Raw genomic sequence first — 16,541 nt, 5'->3', positions numbered from 1 at the left:
ATCATGTGTCAATTGTATATCAAACGTGAATCATTCCAGCATGGCTGCAAATGTATAGGCCTCTATGGGTGCCGGTTGAAAGGGACGTGGGTTGGAAGTGCAGAAATGGTTAGGAACAGATGGGAAAAGACACAGCAACAGAAGAGGACAAGACATAGCTCTGTGATGGGAAACGAGATACAGTGGTACCTCGGGTTTTAAGAACTTAATTCATTCCGGAGGTCTATTCTTAACCTGAAACTGTTCTTAACCTGAGGTACCATTTTAGCTAATGGGGCCTCCTGCTGCTGCCGCACGATTTCTGTTCTCGTCTTGAAGCAAAGTTCTTAACCCGAGGTACCACTGTATGCGTAACAGGGCAAAATACTAGAGGTTAGGGAGGCTTACACTAGTGAGCTGAGTTGCCTATTAAGAGAGTCCTAATAATGGGAAAGGGACCCAGGTGGCGCTGTGGGTTAAACCACAGAGTCTAGGGCTTGCTGATCAGAAGGTTGGCGGTTCGAATCCCTGCAACGGGGTGAGCTCCTCTTGCTTGGTCCCAGCTCCTGCCCACCTAGCAGTTCGAAAGCACATCAAAGTGCAAGTAGATAAATAGGGACCACTCCGGCGGGAAGATAAACAGCGTTTCCGTGCGCTGCTCTGGTTTGCCAGATGCAGCTTTGTCATGCTGGCCATGGAAGCTGTCTGCGGACAAACGCCGGCTCCCTTGGCCTATAGAGCGAGATGAGCGCCGCAACCCCAGAGTCGGACACGACTGGACCTGATGGTCAGGGGCCCCTTTACCTTTACCTTTAATAATGGGAAAGTGAAAGGATAACTGGTTGGGGTTTTCTGTGTGTGTGTGTGTGTGTGTGGGAAGTTTGTTAAAACAACATGAGGATATATTGGATTTAGCAACCAGCGTTTCCTGCGATCTGGTTTCAGGGGCCTGCAGATCAGGGCTGACGGGGCTTAAGTGAAGCCCAGAACCTCACCATATCTGCAGAAACCAGGCTCCTGTTATCTGACTTGGCTGAGTCCTCTTCATCGCTGCTTGCTGGTTCACAGGTGCTATCAGAGTTTGATCTCTTGTGCTCTCCCAGAGAGGATTTGCGAGGGATACTTCCCTGCTGATTATTTTCCTTCTGCAAGAAAGCAACATTGAATCCGCCGGGTGGAGTCTAACCAGGCATGGATTATTCCTCCCCTTTTTTCTTAGGCGGCGCTGTGCAAATAAACTTTACCAGAGTTAGTGGGAAGAGTCCCTCCTCTTCAATAACTGCAGTTGAGAAAAGTAGGCTTAAGGCTGCCAGGAGGCATCGTTTTCCATTCCACCCCATACTTGGCACACGCAGCCCTGTTGCCATTCTGCTGCAGCTCACCTTCTGCCAGAACCGACATTATTCGCCTTGCTGTCCGCTGGGACGAAATTATGTAGCTTACGTAATTTGTGTGATTAATTACACAAACTATAGTGTCATTATATTATTCCGCCCCATTCATTTCAGGGCAAAGGGAATCCAATGCAAACTTATGCAATCAATTACACATCTTTCGGGGAACGAAAGAGGTGACAGCGAATGCTGACCATATTCATTCATTTCATTGACTTCTGTTCCAGACGTGAGACGAATAAGCGAGCGCTGGCAATTTCCGCTCCTGTTTTGTCAAAATTGGAGCTGCCATACATGCGGAAATAGTGACTGGGCGGAATTTCCGAAAACTGGGGGGTGGGGGTGGGGGGAAGCCCCACAAGTTTTGTGTCCAGGTTTTCACTTTTTGAAATATGGCGACCCTATCAGATTTATCCACTATGAACACAAACTAACGGTGGCAGTGAGAGGTGGGGGCGGTGGGTGCAGCCTGCCAGGGTGTCATCCCTGAAGGGGGGTGACATCGCTGTGGGCGGCACCCCCCAGGGACTCTCCCCGCCACTGGCGCACCCCCACGGGCGGCTAGCCTTGCCCCCACGGGCCCCTCCGGGTGCTGAGCAGCTAGCTCCACCTCTGGGTCAGGGTCCCACTTAACCTATGCCAGGGGTCTCCAAACTAAGGCCCGGGGGCTGGACGCAGCCCAATCGCCTTCTAAATCTGGCCCGCGGACAGTCTGGGAATCAGCATGTCTTTACATGAATAGAATGTGTTCTTATATTTAAAATGCATCTATGGGTTATTTGTGGGGCATAGGAATTCATTCATATTTTTTTTCAAAATATAGTCCGCCCCCCCCACAAGGTCTGAGGGACAGTGGACAGGCCCCCTGCTAAAAAAGTTTGCTGACCCCTGACCTATGCTATAACAGCCCATCCTAGGGAATCACATGGTGGGAGCAGCTTGTGCCAGAATATGGTCCTCCATAGAAGAAAGGAAAAAGTTCCTGAAGCTTCAAGAATCTGTACCCCAAAATGCAGGCCCATTATTCCGCCTTGGTCCTCTGTTACCTGTGCATGTCTGGTTGTCTCACTTTCAGGCTGCGCATTGGGAGTGCTTTGTTCTGCACTCCGGCTGAGGGTCTCCACCTCAAAGTATGGCGGCTCTAGAGGACAAGAATGCAGACAAAGACAAGAGCATATAGAACGAGCATTTTTAGCTCCTTCCCAAGCCTCCATTTCTCCCCCTTTCTTCTCTTCAGTTGTCGTTATTATTAGTCATTATTACCAACATGCTTCTTATGTCTACAAAATTTGCGATTCCCGCCACATGCAAACCTATGAGAGATAACGTCTTGCCTCACAAAGCATCAGATTTGTAGCCAAGAGCAGTGCTTTTTTCTGGGGGGGATCCATGGGGTAAGCGTACCCCTAAACATTTTGTGAATCTAACAGGAGAAGAAATTAGTTTCTTTTCTAGCACGGCGAATAGTCAGTTCCGTTGCTACCCCCGATGGCGGCCCCATTTCCTGTCACGGTGTTTCCTGTGTCTCAGATGGAATCGAGCGTTTAATGTGTGAAGTAGGAGTTGGAATCTAGCATGGTGATTTGGTCAGCTTCATTGTCACCACCTCCAATGGCAGCTTTCTTTCCTGTCACAGTGTTTCAGCTGTGCTGTCAGCTGTGTAATATGAGGTGATGCATGTTCTTTGTACTCTTGTCCACTTACTGTACAGTGGTACCTCGACTTACGAATTTAATCCATTCCGAACAGACCTTCGTAAGTCGAAAAATTTGTAAGTCGATGCCAATGGGAAATCCTATCTAAACCGCATCCAAAATGGTGGACGGAACTCTGTTCGTAACTCGAAACATTTGTAAGTCGAGTCATTCGTAAGTCGAGGTACCACTGTATTTATTTTCCCTGATTTGAACTATAAAATGGTGATTTCCTCGAGTCAAAATGAGAGTACCTCTAAACATTTTTTTTTAAGAAAAAAAAGCAACAACCAAGAGAATACCTGAATTTTCAAATCCATTCTGGTCACTTGACCTCAGGATTTTGGGCCCAGATTCACTTTTCTCTGACCACACAGCATAAGGGCAAGAATAATGGCAGCACAATGTGAAATCCAGCGCAATGGTTGCAGTAGTGGAAGCTTGTACAATAAGATGAAGGCCACAACAACCTGTTGCACACCCAGCCACAAGAACCATGCTGGCTTCCAGAACCTTCTCTTGCACAAGTCCATTCCACTAGTGCAACTAGGACACCACTAAAGGACTTGGATTCAGTGCTACACTGATTTCCTCCTCCCCGCGTCTTTTTTCTTGAACCCATGAAGCAATGCCCCATTGTACTTCCTGGCCGGTTCCTACTCTTTGGGATCAAACTGACCTTCAGGAATTATTGGAAGGGATGATTCGTCCGACTCAGCCTGCCCTGCCCACAGACAGAGCTTCTTGGGAGACGATGCTGCTGATGAAACGAGAGGGATGCCCCCTGAGGCATCCTAGGAAGAGAAAAATAACACACTGTATGCTTCTGATCACGATAATTACAAGAAGGGCTACGGCAGCAGCTTGCATATTCCTAGAGAAAAGCTTGAGGCACTGCATGTTCAGTAAGGAAGCCAGGTGCAACCTGAGCTCAACTCATGCTTGTCTCATGTTTTCCTTCAGGTAAGATAGAGATGACAGTAATGACTCCTTCAGAAGACCGGCTTATCCAGCACCCACCCCAAGTTACTTGCACAAAGCTTACATATGGTCTTTATTAAGCAGCTATTGAGGCCCTCAAGGACCGCCTCTTTCCATGTGAACCTACCCAGACCCTGAGATCATCTTCCGAGGCCCTCCTTCATGCGCCTCATCCTTGTGAGGTTCGGAGGCTGGCAACATGAGAACGGGGCCTTCTCTGCAGTGGCTCCCTGTCTGTGGAATGCTCTCCCCAAGGAAGTTCACCTGGCGCCTTCATTATACACCTTTAGGCGCCAGGCAAAAATGTTCCTTTTTAACCAGGACTTGGGTTGATCTGATTTCTATCTTATGCCTTTTTAAAATACGTGGTTTTTTGGGGGGGAGCTATGGGGTTGTCATGGGTGTACCCAGCAGGGGGGTGCAGCTGCTCCCCCCTAGAAGGCCAAACTGCGGGCCCAGCTAGGGAAGCAAATACCCTGCGCAGGCACCCCACTTGTTGACACGGGAGGGGAGGGGGGAGGAAACGCTGCTGGTGCCGCGGCTCCTCGGTGGCGGCTCCTCCTCTCAGCCCGCCCTGCCTACATTTGCACCAATTCCCGCCCACTAAAGCCTTCGCGCCTCCCAATGGAAAGCCCTGTCGGGCGGCAACCTCTCCTGCCTAAGAGTTCTGCTGGGCTGGCAAGCGAAGGAGATGCGGCTCCCTGTATTGGTTGCAGCTGCTGCCGCGCTCTGCCTCCCGATAGGCTGCACTGCGATCGTCGGCACCACGGGCTGGGAATCGCCCCTTCCCTCCTCTGCACCCCCCTACCCCCTTCTGAGTTAGGAGTTGCTACTGAGACTCCTCCTGGGCCGGGAGAGGAAGTGCACTGACAGGAGCCAGTTCAGCCTCGGTGGGCAGAAGCCCGCAAAGGAGGAGTGGGGGGCGGCGCCCGAAGGCGGTGGTCGTGGCTGCAAGGAAGCTGCGTGGGGGCGTTTGCACCGGATTGCCAGCGGCAGGAGTAGCTCAGTGGCAGTGACCCTTCCTCGCCGCCCCCCACCCCCGGCAATAGGAAAGGAGCTGCCTTGGGGGGCGGCACAGCTCTCCGCTCCCCCTGCGTGCATTGCCCTCTCCGGGCATTGACTGCTGTTTCCTTCTTTGCAATGCGCCCCCCCCAGCCTCTCTCCCTTGCTGCCCCTGCTGAGAGAGGGGCGTTGAGGGCGGGGGAGCCGCTGCCGCCGCCGTAGAGTCGCAGCTGGGGGGGGGGCCTCGCCTGCGCTGCGCCACCCCACCTTTCCCATCTTTTGCTCCCTTGCGATGGAGAGGTGGCGGTGGCAGCTTCTTCTTCTTCTTTGAGGGTCTCAGCTTGGCGGGAGGGTCCCCAGTATCCTCCCAGGCCACAGGGGGATGGCCCCCCAGGACTAGCAGACCTCTGAGCTCCTTCCCCATCCCAGATATATAGGGTGGGAACTGGCAAGGCTTCGGGGGGACCTGGAGGAGGGAAAGCGGGGCCCAAAGGAGTTTTTCAGGGGGGTGGCTAGCCTTAAATGGATGGAAGCAGTCTTTTCAGAGCAGGGCCGTCTTAAGCATACCCGGCGCCGTGGTGTGACGGATCCCTCTGGTGCCCCCACCCGCCCCGTTTCCCGGCGCGGCGGGCGCAGCTCACTGCACGGCTGCCACCTGGAGAGCCGGAGCCCTGTGCAACCCAGCCTGGGCGTAGGGCCGGCCCTGGGCCAGGAGGTGCTGCCCGCCCCCTGTTGTGACGCCCCTGCGCGCGGCGGAGGCGGCCCCAGGCCCGCGCGCCTCCGGAAAGCAGCCTGAAGCCGCTGAACAGCTGAGAGGCGTGCCTGGGGCAGCCTCCGCCGCGCCTCTCAGCGGGCGCAGTGGCGCCCCCGGTGGCCTGGCACCCTGGCGCTCTGTGCCACCAGACCCGGGCCTAGAGACGGCCCTGCTTCAGAGCAGGGGAATTTAGTGTGAGAGAGTTTAGGGGGTTCATTTAGAGGCTGCAGCCGCCGTCGCCGAGTCGTCGGGCCCGCTGGCCCTGTAGCCCTGCCCACATTCCCACTTTGTGGCCCCTCCCCTCCCGTGCCTTGGCCCCGCCCCTGAATGACCATGGCTTGCCCCCCCCCCCTAGTTTTGATCCTGGGTACGCCCCTGCGGGTTGTTGTTTTTATTTTTTATTATGCATTTTGTGGTGTTATCTTTATTTTATTTTGTGAACCGCCCTGAGACCCCTGGGTATAGGACGGCATATAAATTCAATAAGTAAAATAATAATAATTTGTTTGCGGGGAAGTTATATGACGAGCTTTCACCTGCCATTCATCTCATTTTGTTTACAGTTTTTTTAAAATATCTCCCCGTTGTTAATTTTATTTATTTATTGTTAATAATGGTTTATTTGTTGCCTGCCCTTCACCCTAATGCCCCGGGGTGGGTTAGAGCATAAAAATCGACAATAAAAAACCATTTAAAACAAATTTGTCCGTCTCACACTTGTCAATCTCCTTCCAAACTGAAAAAAATAAATAAATCTGGTTATTATAATTTAAACACCAACAACATGGAGGCAAACTAAAGAAACACCCATTAACTCCTCACCTGCTGGGCTGCCCGCAAAACATAGCGCAAGTCGGGGAAAGTACCCTTCCGATCGCGTTCCTTCAAGGCTGTGCCGCCTTTGACCACCTCATAGAGAGGCTGGGGCACACGGGCATCAGCCGAGAGAGACTGCCCTGCTTCCATCTTCTCCTTCACAGCGAGGCCATCCAAACCACCCCAAGGAACTTCCCCTGAAAAATACAGGTTGCTTGACTTGTAGGGTTAGGCAGAGCCACTATAAGTCTAGAAGAGCCAGCGCTTTTTTGGGGATTGGCACTTGCCTCATTTCTGGCACCCCATTTCAACCGTTTTGTGCTGGTGCCCACACTATATATATTTTTTATCAAGCTATGAGTACCTCATTTATTTATTTATTTTAACCCCCCCCCAAAAAAAAAGGGTCTGCCAAGAGTAGTGGCTATCCTTAAAGAAAAATATTGGGCAGGGATGTTTGAAATGGCAACCCCCTCCCCCCGCTTTTTCTCCAAACTAGCTCCTGCCATAGGTAGGTTACTGTATGGGGTTGCGGCACTCATCTCGCTTTCAGGCCGAGGGAGCCGGCGTTTGTCCGCAGACAGCTTTCCGGGTTATGTGGCCAGCAGGACTAAACCGCTTCCGGCGCAACGGAACACCGTGACGGAAACCAGAGCGCACGGAAATGCTGTTTACCTTCCCTCTGCAATGGTGCCTATTTATCTACTTGCACTGGTGGGCTTTCGAACGGCTAGGTTGGCAGAAGCTGGGACAGAGCAATGGGAGCTCACCCCGTTGCGGGGATTCAAACCACCGACCTTCTGATCAGCAAGCCCAAGAGGCTCAGTGGCTTAGACCACAGTGCCACCCACATCTCTTTACCTTGCACGGTGCTGATAACACCAAGGTCGCAGGTTCGATCCTCATGTGGGACAGCTATATTCCTGCTTTACGCGAGCTGGACTAGATTATCCTAAGGGTCCCAAATGGCTCTAGGATACTATTATTCTATGCTTCTATACTTCCCTCTTTCCCAGAGGTCAGGGCGCAGGCACTACTGGATTTTGGATTGGGATGACTGAGTTGCGTTGGCTGAGGGAAGTGAACGACGACTTAATCCCCTCAGCCCACAGCAACCATAACAAATCTGTAACCGAAAGAAGTTGCCTCAGAGGTGCAGGGATGTTCCTTCATGGGGAGGAGGAAGTAAGAACCTAAGTGGGAGCCCTTCTGGATCAGAACAAGGGTGTGTCCAGCCCAGCGTTCAGTTTCCAAGTGAGGCAAACCAGGTGAGAAGTCAGCTGAGAGGACAAGGGGGCCACAGTCAGCTTCCTCCCCAGGAACTGGGATCCAGAGGAACCTCAACTCAGAACCCAAGAGGATCTGCTTAACTTCCACAATTAAAACCCACACAGTTCCATCCAATTCCATTTTGAAGCCCTCCAAGCTCACATTGTGCGGCATCGAATTCCAAAAGTTAATTGTACACTGTTTATACTTCCTTTTGTCTGTGCGGAATCTACTGTTAATCAACTTAAAATGCCATTTTAAAATGTGGGGTTTTTTGGGGTGTGTGTGTGTGTGTTAACGTTTTAATTTTGATTATATATTTTGTGGTTTTTTTATTTTGATTATGTTCTGTGAAATTGCCCCGAGACCTCCGAGTATAGGGTGGTATATAAATTCATTCATTCATTCAACTAACCAATTTCTCTGGATATCTCCCAGTTCTAGCTTTATGAGAATGGAAGAAAAAGACCAATCCAGCCCCACTGCCCACACCATGCCTCATTTTATAAACCTCTATCATATCCCCCAGCTGCCTTTTTTCTAAGCCAAAGAGTGCCAGACATTTCAGCCATTCCTCATGTGGAAGGAACTCCAGTTCTTTCACCATCTGGTAGCCCATTTCTTCACCTTTGCACTAGTATTTTAAGTAATGACATATGGTCAGTCTATCTATGCTATGTATTAGTTACCTTCCTCTTTTAAAAGAGCCCCTTACTCAATTCTCCTTTTCACCAATTGTCTATTACCAAATCACCTCTCAGATCCTCTAAAAGATGGTATTCTCTGAAAAGTTATTCTTCTTTCTCTGAAAAGTTATTCATTCAAGCCATCCTTGTAGATTAGATTTGCACTCTTAAGGGGAAAAATATATTCAAATAATGCAGGTCTCAGAGCCTGACGCTGAAGCCTAAAAACGTTAATTCTAAAAATACAGCCGTACCTTGGAAGTTTGACTTCCAAGATGTTCGGAAACCATAGCCCGGCTTCTGATTGGCTGCAGGAAGCTCCTGCAGCCAATCGGAAGCCCTGTCGGACGTTTGGCTTCCAAAATTAGTTCGCACCGGAACACTCACTTCCGGTTTGTGGCGTTTGGGAGCCAAAACGTTTGAGAACTCAGCTGCTCGAAAACCAAGGTACGACTGTAGCGCCATTTTAAAGTGCTTGCTCGATTCTCTTCTGCTAACACATTTATAGGCCAAGGCAAACCTTTCTGGTAACTGGAATTTCCCTCGGAACTTATGGTCAGCTGATGGGCTCCTTGAGACATGCCAGTCTTGCCTACTGCTTTCCACTCTGGACAGAAACCAACCTGTAAAGATCTCCTGGATCACCGTACAGAAGCTGTAGAGGTCAGAGTTCAAGGAAGCCAGGCGCTCTCTGATGACTTCCAAGGGCAGCCAGTTGTAGAGAGCAGGGGGTGGAGGAATAGGCTGGGCTAACCTGTTTTTCTCCGCCCTGCTGAAACAGAACTGAAACCAGTCAAATGTTCCAAGGAATCCCACTGGAGTCTTCCAAAGACCGCACTTGCTCCAACCAACCTCTGCTGCATGTGCTCGAGGTTGCTGAGCTTGGCAAGTCCAGGTCTCACCAGCTGAACTGCATGGGAGGTCACAGCCCGGTGAATATAACCCCGAGAGTGCAGGAACAAGAGCGCTTCGGAGACTTGCAGCAGCAAACGCAGAGTCGCCGAGGGAGCTGGGGAGCTAGACTTCTGCAGTGGGGGAAGAGGGAGAGGGATAAGCTTAGGGAGCGAGGAAAGGAGCCCAGCTTCCCCGGCCGTCTCACTTACCTCACAGTGCAAGGCATAGTAGAGGGAACACATGCCCACCCTCTCAAAGACGAGCTGGAGGTTTTGCAGGTCCAGAGATGGGCTCACAGCCAAGAGAAGCAGAAGGTGGGGGTGGTGGAGCTGGCTGAAGGAAACACGGAAGCCATGCTGAACAAACGGCAGTGAGCACCCACGTACCAACAGGGCTTATCCCTCCATGATCTGAGTCCTAAAGCCCGCCAGCTTGAATTACCTGCAGTATTTTTGTTCAGCGAGGAGCAAGTCCAGGGCGCCACGCATTTTACTGCAGTGGGGATGGGCTTCGGGCTTTAAGCTTCGCACCGTGACAAACTGCCCATTCCACAGCAAGCTGGAAGCAAGGGGGAAAGGTGTCATTTCTATGAAATGAGGAGTTATAACTAACACACGTGTCATACTTCTTTGGTTCGCTTAGCCTGCAGCTCCTCCAGATCTCCATCACTGCTCATGTGTTCAAACCAACATCTTTCGTAACCCATGCATTCCACTCTTGCTGCAAATTTCCCCAAGTGCTATATCCTGTTCTTCCATGACTTATTTTAAACTTCTCTGTAACTTGAAAGCTTGCAGAAGGCGCGTTAAATGCCAGTTAGTCCAAAGACTGACTTGTTACTTGTGTGTACGTCTCGGCAAATGTAACTTCTTACTCTGTGGCTTTCGTTCGGCAAAGATCAGCTACCAAATACCAAATAATACGATCTGCCCAATTTCATCTCTTGGCCCTGGTCTTCACAACAAGCCGTTCCACTTATCAATGAATGAGTACAATGCAGGACTTCTTTATGGTCCAGTAGAACGTGTAGCATGTTGGATTTATGAAAGGGATAGGAGGGTTTGTGTCTGGGCTGGTGAGGATGGAGCAAATGAATGAAAGGAAAAGTTCAGGAGAAGATGGCTGGGGGTACGTGGCAATGGATGAAAGGAACATGTTGGGGGGGGGGAAATGTATGGATTCCTACAAGTGATAGGTATGACGTCTGCAGATGAGGGATGGTGAAACTACAGCCCGATCATATTTTAGCGCACTATGGAATGTAAAAAACCCACGCTGCTGTGAACTCCTTGGATAAAAACAGATTACTGTATTTTCCCATGTATAACACGCCCCCATGTATAAGTCTCTTTTTTGGGACTCCAAATTCAGAAAATGGAGGGGGGCCCCGGGGGGAGATTGCTAAGAGTTGTTGACCTTTTTTGGGGGGCGGGGCGGCGGAGGTTGCCAAAAATTGCTCACCTGCAGGACCGCCACAGCCAATCGCATGCACATCAACGAGGCAACCAATCGCCTGCACGCTCGCCAAAAGGAAGCGCCAATCACCTGCCCAATTGCTGCAGCAGAAAACAGCCACATCCACCAATCACCTGCAAAAAAGCTGCAATCTCCTGCTCGTGGCAGCCACCATTCGCCGTTTCCACCTCTCCACTACCCGTGTATAAGAAGAGCCCACAATTTTTAGCATTCTTTTCTAATAAAATAACCTCGTCTTATACATGGAAAAATATGGTAATTAAAAAACCTGTTAGCAGCAGGGCACTGATAGGAAATCTTTGAATGAATAAATTGGGTGAATGTATTTTTGAGGATGGAGAAAGGAATACAGGACATCAGAAAGGTGAAATGCACGTAGCTGGTGAATGGAAAATGCATGACCGCAGCGATCTCCCAAGAGGGTGGGCTTAAATGCAGCAGGGGCAGATCTGGTTCAGCCCCCTCCACCTGAGACCGGATTGGCCCGTTGAAACTGGCCTTCCCACCAGGCCATCAAGCACAATTCAAAGTGTGCTTTAAAGCTCTAAATGGCCTCGGCCCAGTATACCTGAAGGAGCGCCTCCACCCCCATCGTTCAGCCCGGACACTGAGGTCCAGCTCCAAGGGCCGTCTGGCGGTTCCCTCACTGTGAAAAAAGTGAGGTTACAGGGAACCAGGCAGAGTGCCTTCTTGGTAGTGGCACCCGCCCTGTGGAATGCCCTCCCATCAGATGTCAAGGAAATAAACAACTATCTGACTTTTAGAAGACATCTGAAGGCAGCCCTGTTTAGGGAAGTTGATGTTTGATGTTTTACTCTGTTGAATATTCTGTTGGAAGCCGCCCAGCCCTCTTTGGAGTTCTTTAAGCAGAGGTTTGACAGCCATCTGTCAGGAATGCTTTGATTGTGTTTCCTGCTTGGCAGGGGGTTGGACTGGATGGCCCTTGTGGTCTCTTCCAACTCGATGATTCTATGATTCTAAGCCTCCCCCGGGACAGAGCTGGGGCCACACGGCACGGCAAACACCACTCCCCTGGAGCCCCAGGTGAGCAGAGGTTATGTGACTGCATAATAATTATTTTATTTAACCAATATCTTACGAGGTCACTGCTTGAGGATTACGATACACTACAAGTCTGAGGGTGCAGGGTGATATGGTAAGGAAACGTTTGACTCTGCAACTAAACTAAAGTATATTATAAACAAGACAACCAAGAACTAAAAAAATATGTCGAAATTCTGGGCCCATAACCCAATGTAGGAACATTTATAATATACTTTAGTTTGGTTGCAGAGTCAAACGTTTCCTTACTGAAGTCTGCACAGCAGCAAAATGGCTTTCTTAGTTGCGAATCCCTTTTATCCCTCTTAAAAACAATACACATGAATCTGTGTTATAATAAGACAAACTACCAGTTTACTGTCAGATTCGTACTTAGGTTACAAAATAAACTACATGTTACATATTAGTGAGTCTTAACAACTCCTTCATAGCATCTATCAGCAGCAGCTTAACTGTTCAACGGTCCAAACAAACTGACACAAAGATGACAGTTGGTCCTTCTTGGAATGTTGGAGTTGACTGACACATCCCACCAGGGATACAGGAAGCTCCCTTATGCCATTGGTCCACCCAGCTCAGTGCTGTCTACACAGATTGGTAGCAGCTCTCCATGGTTTCAGACAGGAGTCCTGCCCAGCCCTACCTGAACATGGGGCCTTCTGGTGCCAAGCAGATGCTCTACTACTGAGCTGTGTCCCTCCCCAATTCATTTCACTGTGGTCAGTCTGCTTCCCTGCGACCAGGTATCTCCCTAGAACTGGGTGTTGCAGGAAGAGAACCTATTGTTGCTATTGCTATATTTTTTATCCTAGATGGGTGATAGGTGAGAACAGACAGGGCTGATAGGTAATGCTGATAGCTTTACTTCCTCATGAGTGTGTACGGTCCGTTCTGGTAGCTCCAGTCTGGTTCTCCGTGACCTCGGAGCAGCTCCCTGTCGTCCGCAATGAACGTGAAGGCAGCCATCCCGGGATGCTGGCCCTTGCTTGGGCACAGCTGAAAGAGAAGGGAGGAGTTATGAGCCTAGAAACTATGGCCTCTCTACTACCGGTACATCAAACCACACCCTTCCAGAGAAGTTTACTTACTTGCCTGTATCCAATAGCTGTCTCCTTGCTGCTTCCCAACCTATCGGGGCCGTCCAAATGCCTGCAACAAGAGGGGTTGGAAACAAAGCCTTGTGAGACACATTTAGGTGTCGGGAGGACTGGCGTTAGGCAACCCCAGTGATTTCCACGGGAGATTAAGTGGTCCGGAAATGCAGTCGAAGCACAAACGATAGTATTTTGCCTGCAAACGTTCTACTGCTACTGTTGCTGTGAATCACTACCTGATTATAAGTCTTATTTTTCAACTTGCTTTTCAACTTGTTGCTTGATTCTGCTGTGGGGGAGGAGGGGAAAGGAGATTGTTAGCCGCTTTGAGACTCCTTCGGGTAGTGATAAAGCGGGATATCGAATCCAAATCCAAACTCTTCTTCGATTCTCTGTTTAGTGGGGTGACCAGGCGGAAGCCCTCCTGCTTCATTGCCGGACTTGCTCAATTAAGGCTTTATGGTCTAATTCCTATGCTTTTAATTATTGTGGTTGCTCAGGGTGGGATTTTAAAACTCTGTTCAACTCATCGCTCTGCCCGGACACTGAGATCCAGCGCCGAGGGCCTTCTGGCGGTTCCCTCACTACGAGAAGCCAAGTTACAGGGAACCAGGCAGAGGGCCTTCTCGGTAGTGGCACCCGCCCTGTGGAATGCCCTCCCACCAGAGGTCAAAGAGAACAACAATTACCAGACCTTTAGAAGGCATCTTAAGGCAGCCCTGTTTAGGGAAGCTTTTAATGTTTGATGGATTTCTGTATTTTAATGTTTTGTTGGAAGCCACCCAGAGTGGCTGGGGGAACCTGGCCAGATGGGCGGGGTATAAATAATAATATATTATTATTATTATTATTATTATTATTATTATTATTATTATTATTATTACCCACACATGTGGGGGCCTGGAGGGATAGATTGCAATGAATATATCCTCTCCTACCTATTTAAACCCATCCCCAAAGTTTCAGTAGAAGAAAGCAATTCTATGAATATTGTTTCATCAAGTTTTGCAACAACACGGAAGGCTTTCCCAAGGCTGAGTTTTTACAGATGTGGCCACAAGGAGATGATTTGTGAGGGTGCAGCTTCCACCTGTCATCTTATTGATGCTTGGATCCAGACAGATTTTGCTCATCCCACAAACAGGAGAGCTGTTTCCATTCATGGAGCAAACCGGAGCAAATGTCATGAACCCGGCCCTGTGGAGTGCTCTGCTCATAGAGATTTGGCAGGCACCTTCTGTTTCAACCTTTAAATGCCTGCAGAAAGAAAACTTTTCTGCGACACCGGGGTTATGTTGGAAATCAAGAGTGCATATTTCCTTTTTAAATTTTTTTATTAAATTTATTTATTTGGTTTTTCAGATTAACATTTTACAGTCATTTCGGCATGCAGTCCATCAACTTCAGAACGCATATTTCCATAATGGTTAGTTGATGGCTTCCAATTTTATATTTGAATGTGCTAAGATGTTTTATCATCATCATTATCACCACCATCATTCATTATTCTTCAGTTGTCTGTCTCAGTAGAGGGCTGGGTCCAAACAGAGACTAGGCTATGGCTCCCGCAGCATTAGAGAAGAGAGGCAGCAGGTGGATCCTTACCAGAAGGAGGTGGATAAGAGCGAGGAGAGTGAGGAGCGCAGGCTGCGTGGTGATGCTGCTAGAGCTTTGGAATACAGCAATGGGTCCCCGTGCTGCACCAGCATAGACATCTGGCCACAGCACCACTGGATCAAATCCATGACCTTGAGGCAATGGAAAAAAGAGGAGCTACACAGCGGAACGGCACTCCACAACAGCCATGATTTAAGTTGAGATTTCTGCATTGTGGGGGGGGGTGGGACTTGGTGTCAGGCTTCAGGGAATTGGCTTCCTCCCCACTTGGCCATAGATAAGCAGAACAAAAGAAAAGGAGGCTTCTTACCAGTTAGAATCTTTAATAACTGCAGCGAGAGACAACGGAACACATCTCTCTAGAATGGCGGTGCTCCCAACTAAGGCTTACTCCCCTTCCGTCCCTAGTAATCTACGTCACTCCTAAATCTTGTAACCTGAGCTCGTACCCTCTGTGCTTTCTGTTCTGCCACTTTCTCAGCTCTCCTTGACCTTGGGCAGGGCCGGCCCTACGTATAGGCTGGGTGGCGCAGGGCACCATGGCGCCGGCCTGCCAGGAGGGCGCCGCAAGCTGCGCCCGTCCGCTGGCCGGCCGGTCTGCCGCGCAGCTGCGCGCTGCGCCCACCGCACTGGGAAACGGGGCGGGAGGGCGCCGGAGAGATTGCGCTGTGCCTGCCCGCCCGCCGCGCAGCGCCCACCCGCCCACCGCGCTGGGAAACTGGGCGGGAGGGCGCCGGAGAGATCCGGCGCACCACGGCGCGAGGGGCGCTTAAGACGGCCCTGACCTTGGGGAGAACAGATGGATGCTTTCCAGAGAGAGTGAATCTGTTAACCCTCTCTCTTCCAGTGTTTCCCAACTTCTGCCTTCTGCACTATGCCTCTCTGCAAACCACTGTTCTAAATCTATAATGTCCTCCTGCTCCTGGGAAGATTCAGGGTTGGGGGGAGGAGGTAGGCTCCCAGGACCTACGCCCTAGGATTTTCGCATCAGAGATGCCCTTACCTCAACCTTTTGTTTTAAACACACAATCTTAATTTGCCCAGGGGCATCTCTCTATATGAATAAACAAGGGCAAATATTATGCAAATTTTGTTGTCATGGGTTGTGCCCTGACCTCAAGTCTATTATCAGTTTTATTATGGTGTTTGGCGCATAAAGAGTCTCCATTCGACCTGCAACTCTTTAAAAGCATAAAGCATGCCACACAGAATCAGAGGAAAACACAATGTGTTACAATAAAAGCCACACAACAGCCTATAAAGCAAACCCAACGAAACAGCAGTAGAACCACACCATCGAAAAAGGCATCAAAATCACCCCCAATTTGTCAAAAAGGTAAGTTTTCACCTGGCACCGAAAGGATGTTAGTGAAGGCAGCAGCCAAACCTCACTGCGGAGAGCATTCCACAACAAACTTCAAAAGCCCCCTGCATGAAGGCTAATGGGTGGGCTGTTGGAGGAAAGGGGGAGCAAAATTTTGGTCCTTCCTCTCAACCCTGCATAGATACTAGAGAGGAGGGACAGCCCTCTCCAGCCCTTCTTTGCCAGCCTCCCCCCCCCCCCCCGGTAACCTTAATGGTTTATTTCCGTGACTGCTCAAGAAATAAGACATGTCAACCTGGTGAAGTTGTTGTAAATACCTCGGTATTCTGCTCGCTCCCAGCTAGCTGGGCCCAGTCTTTAGGGGTCTGCCCCTTTTGATCATGGAACCTTAGATCACCTCCAGCTTTCAGGATGTGGCCCAGAAGTTTTTGGTGGCCTGAGATAGCAGCTGCATGGACTGGGGTGCTACCATCATAGCAACGGCTTTAGGGTGGGGGAA

The 16,541-nt window shown here is 49.9% G+C and overlaps 1 protein-coding gene across 1 annotated transcript in view; it reads right to left on the bottom strand.

The window, feature by feature from the left end:
• Positions 1-16,541, bottom strand: part of LOC118081075 (inactive serine/threonine-protein kinase TEX14) — a 28,977-nt gene that overhangs the window by 6,006 nt on the left and 6,430 nt on the right. The window contains exons 4-15 of the mRNA XM_035107234.2: positions 16,360-16,525; positions 14,707-14,849; positions 13,096-13,156; positions 12,873-13,003; positions 9,911-10,027; positions 9,679-9,802; positions 9,428-9,600; positions 9,199-9,344; positions 6,627-6,817; positions 3,747-3,861; positions 2,420-2,514; positions 975-1,124 (exon numbers count right to left, since the gene is read on the bottom strand). Coding sequence (XP_034963125.1) covers positions 975-1,124; positions 2,420-2,514; positions 3,747-3,861; positions 6,627-6,817; positions 9,199-9,344; positions 9,428-9,600; positions 9,679-9,802; positions 9,911-10,027; positions 12,873-13,003; positions 13,096-13,156; positions 14,707-14,849; positions 16,360-16,525 — 1,612 coding nt within the window. The remainder of the gene's footprint in view (positions 1-974; positions 1,125-2,419; positions 2,515-3,746; positions 3,862-6,626; positions 6,818-9,198; positions 9,345-9,427; positions 9,601-9,678; positions 9,803-9,910; positions 10,028-12,872; positions 13,004-13,095; positions 13,157-14,706; positions 14,850-16,359; positions 16,526-16,541) is intronic.

This window comes from Zootoca vivipara, chromosome 2 (genome assembly GCF_963506605.1).
Source record: "Zootoca vivipara chromosome 2, rZooViv1.1, whole genome shotgun sequence".
Lineage (NCBI taxonomy): Eukaryota > Metazoa > Chordata > Lepidosauria > Squamata > Lacertidae > Zootoca > Zootoca vivipara.
The sequence above is the reverse complement of the archived record's forward strand: the minus strand, read 5'-3'. Positions and strand labels throughout refer to the sequence as shown.